The sequence below is a fragment of the Bison bison genome, unplaced genomic scaffold (assembly GCF_000754665.1).
Source record: "Bison bison bison isolate TAMUID 2011002044 unplaced genomic scaffold, Bison_UMD1.0 scf7180017864370, whole genome shotgun sequence".
NCBI lineage: Eukaryota > Metazoa > Chordata > Mammalia > Artiodactyla > Bovidae > Bison > Bison bison.
Genome location: NW_011494942.1, coordinates 381,630 through 391,824, shown reverse-complemented (window position 1 = coordinate 391,824; position 10,195 = coordinate 381,630). Strand labels below are relative to the sequence as shown.

General features: G+C 43.8%; 1 protein-coding gene across 3 annotated transcripts in view; it reads right to left on the bottom strand.

Moving 5' to 3' along the window:
- The window catches only part of LOC105000187 (stonin-1), a 124,813-nt gene extending 119,439 nt beyond the window's left edge, over positions 1-5,374 (bottom strand). For 2 of the 3 annotated variants that reach the window (XM_010855897.1, XM_010855895.1), the window contains exon 1: positions 5,220-5,355. In XM_010855897.1, coding sequence (XP_010854199.1) covers positions 5,220-5,337 — 118 coding nt within the window. In that variant the 5' untranslated portion in view covers positions 5,338-5,355. Of the gene's footprint in view, positions 1-5,219 lie in introns of all 3 variants that reach the window. The other variant, XM_010855896.1, reaches the window with a different exon arrangement.
- Positions 5,375-10,195: the final 4,821 nt, after the last annotated feature.

The following is a 10,195-nucleotide window of genomic DNA, read 5'->3' as shown; positions in this document are numbered from 1 at the left end:
CAATATACAGCCTTGACGTACTCCTTTTCCTATTTGGAACCAGTCTGCTGTTCCATGTCCAGTTTTAACTGTTGCTTCCTGACCTGCATATAGGTTTCTCAAGAGGCAGGTTAGCTGGTCTGGTATTCCCATCTCTTGAAGAATTTTCCACAGTTGATTGTGATCTACACAGTCAAAGGCTTTGGCATAGTCAATGAAGCAGAAATAGATGTTTTTCTGGAACTCTCTTGCTTTTTCGATGATCCAGCAGATGTTGGCAATTTGATCTCTGGTTCCTCTGCCTTTTCTAAAACCAGCTTGAACATCTGGAAGTTCACGGTTCACATATTGCTGAAGCCTGACTTGGAGAATTTTGAGCATTACTTTACTAGTGTGTGAGACGAGTTCAATTGTGCAGTAGTGTGAGCATTCTTTGGCATTGCCTTTCTTTGGGATTGGAATGAAAACTGACCTTTTCCAGTCCTGTGGCCACTGCTGAGTTTTCCAAATTTGCTGGCATATTGACTGCAGCACTTTCACAGCATCATCTTTCAGGATTTGAAAGCGCTCCACTGGAATTCCATCACCTCCACTAGCTTTGTTCGTAGTGATGCTTTCTAAAGCCCACTTGACTTCACATTCCAGGATGTCTGGCTCTAGGTGAGTGATCACACCATCATGATTATCTTGGTCATGAAGATCTTTTTGTACAGTTCTTCTGTGTATTCTTGCCACCTCTTCTTAATATCTTCTGCTTCTGTTAGGTCCATACCATTTCTGTCCTTTATCGAGCCCGTCTTTGCATGAAATGTTCCCTTGGTATCTCTAATTTTCTTGAAGAGATCTCTAGTCTTTCCCATTCTGTTGTTTTCCTCTATTAATAGCTAACAATTATTGTGTGCTTCCATATATGGCAGGCACGATTCTAACATTCTGCATACATTATCCTTAAAGTGAATACTATTATCTATTTTATAGACAAGGGAGACTGAGAGAAATTAGGAAACGTGCCCAAGGTTACTTGGTATTCTTAGGAGTAGCAATAGACAAGACAATGGTGTCATATATTCCAAATTCTGAAAGAAAATAATTGTGAGTCAAGAATTCCACACTCAGTCAAACTTTCATTTGTAAGAGCAAAATAAAGATACTTTAAGGAATGTAAATATTTTTAAGTTTATTAAAGACTTTCCATGAAAGAACATCTTAATTTTCATTGACATGAACTCAGAAGGAAGGAGTGGGTTACCAGAAATACAGAACAAAACAATATAAAGTAGATGAGAAAAGTGGAACTAAGTATCCATAGGTAACAGAAGGTATACAATAATGTTACTAGTTATTCAAAGTGCAGGCCATGAAGTCTGATGCCTATGCTACAACGAAGGCCACTAAGTGGGCTCTGTGCTTCTTTCTGGCCAAATCAGAAATTGAAAACATCAATGAAAGGGTTCACAGCATCCACAAGACAAAACAGACAAGTTGTTCACAAGAACTATTCCTAGCACTGAGACCACAAGGACATTTCTCCAGTGCTCAAATGGATACAAGATCTGGGACTTGTCCATCTTGGTCCAAGTATGATAATTTGGGAAAGAGTTCCTTGACTCTTACAATATTTTTTCAACAAGAAAATGATATAGAAGCCATCAGCCTGTCAGAAATCTCTTCCTGGAAAAATAAAGGAGTGAAAGCCTCCTACATAAGGTGTGCTATTTGAACAACTAGGTATTTTAGAAAAGCCCATCTTCAGGTACATTCCAGGAAGAGGATAGTAAGGTGACCTCTGGGAGCCTGGCTGCCTGTGAGGGACCATGATGATTCAGGATGTGGGCTTCTTTCCCAGAGCTATCCCCCAGAATATTTCCATCTCCACTAAACCGGTTCATCTGCCAGTGCAAGGGAGCATTACCAGGCTTCCAAAAAATAGTTCTTTATTGTGTTTTCACAGTAATAAACATCAAGAAGCAATCCCAACATTCCATATAACACAAAGATAAATGGAAATCTGGCATCTGTCTCTGGGCCTTCCTACCCATCTTGCTCCCCTGACAATGCCAAGAAAAATGAATGCCAATCATTAATTTGTCAATTTTTAAAAATCCTGCCTTCTACCAGGCAGCATAGACATAATTTGCTGATTTTTAAAAATCCTGCCTTCTATCAGGACTGCTCTAGAATTCCATGGGGTTCCTGGATTCCCAGGCTGTTCAGAAAGCCTCAGAGGAATTCTGGATTATTTATCATAGATACATCTGGCTTCCAAGGGAAAATGAGCGACCCCAGGCTAAGTCAGGAGCAACTCCCAAAGACTTCCAAGACAAGCTATAGTGGGAAGTGGATAGGAGACAGGGGTATTTTCCAATTAATCAAAATATCAGTTCTTACTAAACCACAAATTATTTTGCCTTCCTTTTCTATTTTTTTCTTATAATTAAGATAACAATAATAATACAACAGTGACAGAGATTAAGACTTTGGTCACTGACCTGATTTCAAGATTTGATTCTAGCACATAGTGGCTATGCAACCTTGGCAAGTTTCCCCCCAGATTCTAGTTTCTGAGTCTTATATCATGAGAATAACAGTACTTACCTCAAAGCATTAATATGAAATACCATATGCATGCACTTCATACTCAATAAATGTTAGCTATTACTATTGCAAAACAGTGGAGAAACACAGGCAAGCACAAAGAAAATCAAAAGTATCTGTAATCCCACCATCCATTTCCATGCATACCATTCCAGTATTTTGGGGGTGTATTTTCAGAGTGAGATACAAAGCTTTCATAACTTGAAATAAAATTTCTTTCAAAATTTAACAAAATACCCTGAGCATGTTAATATAATTTGGTATCCTTGTACACATGATTTTAAAACGTCACATCATATTCCTTTAGGTTATTTTTCTTAAATAAGAAGTAAAAATAACCCCTTCCCTTCTTCCTCCTCTGCAATTTCCACACTCCATCTATCTCCAACTCATCTGGTCAGTCAGATGACAAGTGGCTGCTTTCTATAGGCTAACTGGGGATGTAGCCTTCATCTTGCCATCCAGACCACCTGCTCCTTCAGTTTGGGACATGTTGCCAGCCTTCATTATATCGCCATCATTCAGAGCAGCCTATCTGGGGCTGCACAACAAACAGTCGTAAACAATGGCAAACCACTCAGTTCAACAAGATTTCATGAGTTGGTACAAAAGTTGAAGAAGGCAGAAAGGTGATTTCTCTCCAAACACCATCAGGTTGACTTCTGGGGCATTAAATACACTATTAAAAATTCTCAGGAAGAGGAAGAAACTGAAGATTATTATCTAAGTGCATTGTTTTTAAGTACCAGGGTCAAACAAGTTCAAAACTTTCAAGGGTTTTCTTTTTGAATGGAAGTCACAATGCTTCCTTACCAATGACATTTTGAAACCACAGTAAAACCTTACTAATTCATACTAATGGGGAACTACTGCACTCAATCAGCACAGAAAAATGAATTACACCCTTTTCAAAACCAGTTTCTTCCTAATGAAATTCATTTTTTAAATCTTTCTGAATAGCTCAATACTAACCTATTTTGATAGGTTGTTCTGAATCTGATCTAATACATTTGTTACAATCACATTTATTATCTGTACAGAAACAGGAATGGCTGAAGTTCTTGAGAAGTGCCTTCTCTCTAAAAACAATAAAAGTTCAACAGTCCCTACAGTCCTGTTTGTACAGTTCATTCCTTAGGAAAGCTTTTTCTTCTTGGTCTTGTGGTAGTAAACCCCAGCTCAGGCTGTTTCCCTCTCAGCCCCACGGCTCCAGTTCCAAGTGGGCAGAAGTTAGTAATATCAACCCAGATCAATCCCTTAAACAAAATCTGAAAACCTCCGAATTCCAGGCTTGACCAGACCCATCTTAGAATTAACAAGTTCCCTTCTAAGCACCCAGAGAACTGAGCCTGTCATGGAAACACTGATTCAACCCTAATGAGAACAGACATAAAAACCACACAAATGAACTAAACATTCCTCTACCCGATCAGAGTCAAGTTGAAGCCAACAGCCTGAGGATTAAAAGAGGCGAGGTTGTTTTTCCTCTTTGAGGTCCTGCTCATTTTCACCTCTTCCATTGCCTTGTTTCCACAACTCCTGTTTATGAGAAGTTGGGAGAGGGACGCAGGGGAGGGAAGAAAAATGCAGGGTGAGTAGCCAGGCTGGGGAATGCCAACAGACAGTGTGGTTTTTGTCAGGCAAATTAAAACTTCTAGCCCGGGGGACGCTGTAAGAGTTTGTTTGGGGTAGTCCGAAAATAAGCGCCAGTGAACTCTCATCTCCCACTAAAACAGTCTAAGTACAGAATAAAGCCTTTACTTTCCAAAGACCAGGTTCTGCACAATATTTTTAGCAAGTACTCTTTTTCTCTATTTTCTTGTTTTATTATTTCTCCCGTTTCTTTCAGAAGTAGAAAGGTTAATTAAATGAAGTTATTATTGGGAGAAAAGAACAGAGAGGTTAAAAAAAACAAAGGTGCCCAACAGAAACAGGAAAATTCCAAGAAGGAATATATTTTAATTTCCCTTTGGACATGCAACGCACAGTGTGCGGGGCCAGGGGACCCAAAATCAAACTCCAGTTAGTTTTTACTGCAGAAATTCTTTAAGCAAGAGTGAAGACCCCTGTGGCTGTGACTCCCTGGCCTGGGTAATCGCCTTCTGGGGCTGGAGGGGCCACTAGGCTGGCGCTACCAGCCTGTGGGCCAGGAGCCTCCCAGGGAAAGGTTAGGGGGCGGGGGGCGGCGGGGGAGAGAGTAGCTGCACCAGTAACAGGAGCCAGGAAAAAGAAAAGTGAGAGTTCTGGGGTTGGGGGGACGCTGAGCCCCTGGAGGGGTGGAGGACGGGGGCTGGTGACCGTGCGCTGAGAGGCTGCGACCGCACGGGTTTGTTTGGATGAACACCGTCCCTCCCTCCTCCCCCCCCACCCCCACGCCCCCAGAAAGGAGTCGAGATTCTTTTCTTTGCTGCTTAAGTTTTCTTTCTCTTGAGAGCCGAACCTAGGTGTCGGCAGCCGCCTCAGAGCTGAGGTGCGGAGGGGAAGCCGGGTGGGGCCCAGTCAGTGCCGGCCCTGCGCTCTGGGGACAGCGAGAGCCGCGGCAGAGAGGAGAGGCACCCAACGGGGCGCCGGACCAGCGCGGGAGATGCCCGCGTCCCGCGGCGCCGACTGCGCCCCCACTCCCAGCTCCCCGTCCTCAAACTTACCGGGTAAACCGGGGCTAACCCGCCAGGGAGAGGGGGCTCCCCGTGCCTCCCTGTCGGTCCCCTGGGGGAGGTCACTCACCCGCAGCGCGGCTGGGGTTCCGACTCTGGCAGCGGCCATCCACCTCGGAGGGAGGAGCAGGAGGAGGAGGGAGTAGACAGAGGAGAAGGGCGAAGGGGGCGGCGGGGGCGGGGAGGGAGGCCCCCGAGCTGCCGGAGCGGAGGGGCGGGGGCGTGGCCACTCCGCCGACGCTCTCCCGCCCCGCCCCCTGCTCCGCCCCGCCCCCTGCTCCGCCCCGCTTCTCTCCTCACTCCTTTCCCGCCCTGGATCCCCCTAAGTTTTTCTCCATTCTCTTCCCCCAACCCGTCCCCGTATCTTTCTTCCAAGTCTCCAGCTCCCCACAAGTCGGGGAGAAGATGCTCCCTCCATCAAACGTGGGACGGGGTGCGAGAAGGTGTGTGAGTTACCTTTAGAAGTCCCTGGAAGCAGAAGCATGGAGCCCTTGGCTGTCTGAAACTATCCCTCGCCCTCTAGGATCTTGTCCTACATCTAGGATCTAGGATCTTGACCTTTGGGGTCGTGGGATGATTGGGGCTGGACATGAGGGGGTGGGGAGGGCGGCGGTGGGAGACAGGTGAGGTGACTTGGGGGTCATGCTTTCCACGTTGCTTCATTGCGCTTTGGGCTTTTGTTTTCTCTTGTGATTAGAACTGAAGATTTTTTTGCCGTCTTAAAAATTTTAAGTATAACTGATTTATGATGTTATTTTAGTTTCAGGTATATGGCATAGTGATTCAGTATTTTTACAGATTATACCCCATTAAAAGTTATTAGAAAATAATTTCTGTAATTTCCTGTGGAATACAGTATAACCTTGTTGCTTATCTATTTTTTACATAGTAGTTTGTCTCTTAATCCCACGCCTTTAATTTACCCCTCCCTTCCCCCTTCCTCTCTGGTAATCACTAATTTGTTTTCATGAGTCTGTTTCTGATTTGTTATCTACATTCCTTTGCATTATTCTATAGATTCAACATGTAAGTGATATCATATAGTATTTGTCATTTTCTGACATTTCACTGCGTAAAATATTCCCTAGGTCCATCCATATTGCTGCAAATGGCAGATTTTCATTCTTATGTGTATATACTCACACATATGTTGTTGCTTTTCAGTCACTAAGTTGTGTCTGACACTGCAGCCCCATGAACTGCAGCATGCCAGGCTTCCCTGACCTTCACTATCTGCCAGAGTTTGCTCAGATTCATGCCCAGTGATTCAGTGATGCCATACAACCATCTCATCCCCTGTTGCTCCCTTCTCCTGACTTCAATCTTTCCCAGCATCAGGGGCTTTTCCAATGAGTCAGTTCTTTGCATCAGGTGGCCAAAGTATAGGCCTTCTGATGAATATTCAGTGTTGATTTCCTTTAGGATTGACTGGTTTGTTCTCCCTGCAGTCCAAGGGATTCTCAAGAGTTTTCTCCAGCACTACAATTCAAAAGCATCAATTCTTCGGCATTCAGCCTTCTTTATGAGCCAACTCTCACATCTGTACATGACTACTGGAAAAACCATAACTTTGACTATACGGACCTTTGTCGGCAAAGTGATGTCTCCGCTTTTCAGTACACTGTCTAGGTTTGTCATAGTCTTCTTTCAAGGAGCAAGCATCTTTTAATTTTGTGGATACAGTCACTGTCCACAGTGATTTTGGAACCTAAGAAAATAAAATATGCCACTGTTTCCATTTTTTCCCCATCTATCTGGCATGAAGTGAGGGGATGATGCCATCATCTTAGTTTTTGAATGTTAAGTTTGAAGCCAGCTTTTTCATTCTCCTTTCACCCTCATCAAGAGACTCTTTAGTTCCTCTTCACTTTCTGCCATTAAGAGTGGTATCATCTGCATATCTGAGGTTGTTGATATTTCTCCCTGCAATCTTGATTTCAGCTTGAGATGCATCCAGCCCAGCATTTCACATGATGTACTCCACATAGAAGTTAAATAAGCAGGGTGACAAGATACAACCTTGATGTACTCCTTTCTCAATTTGGAACCAGTCCATTGTTCCATGTCCAGGTCTAACTGTTGCTTCTTGTCCTGCATAAAGGTTTCTCAGGAGGCACGTAAAGGTGGTCTGGTATTCCCATCTAACAATTTTTCAGTTTGTTGTGATCTTCACAGTCAAAGGCTTTAGTGTAGTCTATATATTTATATCTCACCATATCTTTTTTATCCATTCGTCTGTTGATGGATACTGGGTTGCATCCATATCTTGACTAAGAATTATTTTTTAAGCCTCTGTTCAATGCCTCCTTCTTTTCCCCTAAGGTGAGACTAACCCTATTCAGAGGCTAAGATGGAACCCCACCTTCCAGGGCGCATCAATAGGCCCATTAAGAGAAAGAGGAGGACAGAGATGCCTAGTGAAGGGCCAGGCTGTATGGATGCAGCAGGAGGCCCCCTGCAGAATGTAGAAGAGGAGAGCTGTCCTCCGAGGAAAGGTTAGAGGCTGACATTTAGTCCCTGATCCATCAGTTGCAAGCAGATGACTCTGGGCAAGTCACTTGACATCTGAATCTCTTCCACAAGTGTAGCTACCTCACTGGAAAAAGAAGGTTCACTGAAGAGACACCCAAATCCAGGATGGGAGACTTGGGTGGACTTTGAACAGGCTCAGAAGGCGAGAAAAGAGGGCATTCCAGGCCCTGGGATACGGACCTTTGGAGGCTGGCAAGACTGGAAATCTTAGGAAAGGTGGGATATGTTTGGATGAGAAGGTGGAACTATATATAAAGAAGGAAATGGGAAATTTGTGAAAGTTCTTAAGCAAAGGAATATTTTTATATAAGTGTATATATACATATACATATATATAAAAATACAATTCACTTTTGTATCCCTAGAACCTGGCACCCAGCAGGCACTCAGTAAATCTTTCCCCTCTGGGAAGAGAGGGCTTGGGTCCAAGGAGAGGAGTTAGGAGGCCCTAGTGAGTATCTTGACTTGAAGTGCAGTGCCTGGATGATAGAGAGGAAATGAGGGAATTCTGATTGAACACTTCCTTGTGTTTGCACAGCAGTGTGGTTTTCTTTTTAATGCTGTTTAAAGTGTAGTCTTGTGTTTGACCTTGGAATTCCTTGGTGAAATGGAAAAGATAATCAGTATCCTATTCAACCAGTAGCCAGTGGTTAGAACCTGTGTGAGGGCTTTGAGGAAGGAAGGAAATATTCAGAGAGGGCACAGGAGTACCTCAAGTCACACAGCTGGGATCTGTTTAGGAAACATTTAGTTTCAGATCAAATTTCTAACTGTGCTTAAGCTTAAGACGCCCTAGGCAAACAGAAAAAGACATCAGGTCCTCCTTATAGTCCCTGTCCTCCAGCTACCATCCCTGTGATGATCAAGGGTTGAGGGAGAAAAAGGAGTCTAAAACACAGGAAGTCAAATGATTGGTAACTTTTCAGAGACTCTTCTATGGAATTAGACAGGTACTGGGCCCAAGCCTTCTGGTAAGGAGCTGAGCAAAGTGCAGAACAAGGACAAAGGAAGAGGGAGGCAGAAGAAAAGAAAAGAGATGTTAACAGACCTGGGAAAAGTTACATGATGGCAATACAAAGCATAAAAGAACATGATAAAATATCATCATCCCTTTTGAATGCAAGAAAACTTCTGAGGGGAAGAGTGGGGATATGAAACAAGATTAAATAATGAAGCTAAGCGAAGAATTGATGCTTTCGAACCGTGGTGTTGGGGAAGACTCTTGAGAGTCCCTTGGACTGCAAGGAGATCCAACCAATCCATTCTGAAGGAGATCAGCCCTGGGTGTTCTTTGGAAGGAATGATGCTAAAGCTGAAACTCCAGTACTTTGGCCACCTCATGCGAAGAGTTGACTCACTGGAAAAGACTCGGATGCTGGGAGGGATTGGGGGCAGGAGGAGAAGGGGACGACAGAGGATGAGATGGCTGGATGGCATCACCAACTCGATGGACGTGAGTTTGAGTAAAATCCGGGAGTTGATGATGGACAGAGAGGCTTGGCGTGCTGCTATTCATGGGGTCGCAAAGAGTCGGACACGACTGAGCGACTGAACTGAACTGAAGTGATGATTATTTCATGATCTGAGAAAAGATAATCTTAAGTATAAACAAGAGATGTCTTGACTCCAGGCATTCTGGCTGAAATCCCAAACTGAAATAACTGTGTCTAGCCACTGGGCCATCCAAAAGGCCAGCCCATCACAGAAAATGCCACAGGTAACTACAGAAAGGAAAGGACACATTGGACAAACCAGTAATTACCACTGGCTTAAACAGAGCCCTGAGTTCACCTTTTAAATTCCATCTTCTTTTTAATTCCAAGCATTATGATCTTGATTAGTAGGTAGCCCGCCCAGTGAAAGAAATCTTTTTTGGAAACTTTGACACTTTTGCAAAGCAAACAGGCCCATAATCTTCTAAAGGCCAAATGCAGTTGACTGAAAACCATTTATCTTTTGCAAGGGACAAGCCCTCCTATTCTGTGTGACTCAGCATAGCCCCAAAGGTTGCCATTTTCACGAATGCAGATTTATTTCTTATAATACTTTCACCTATTTTCAAAGGACTCTTTCTGGCAGTGTCCGTTTGTATCAAAATCTGGTGGTAAACAGCTCAGTCTGGCCTAACTAGCCAGGCGACCACAGCTGTTCATGGCCAGCTGTGACCTCATTTTCCTCCAGTTCCTGTCCTTTTCTTTGCTCTTCAGTAAAGAGACCCTCAGGCTATATCATTCTTTTCATTAGCAGGTTTCCCTTTCCTGGCAGCCTTTTATAGAACCCATTTAGAATTTCCACACTGTTTAACAGTCCCCAAATTGTCTATTAGAGAAGGCGATGGCACCCCACTCCAGTACTCTTGCCTGGAAAATCCCATGGACGGAGGAGCCTGGTAGGCTGCAGTCCTTGGGGTCTCAAGGAGTCAGACATGACTGAGC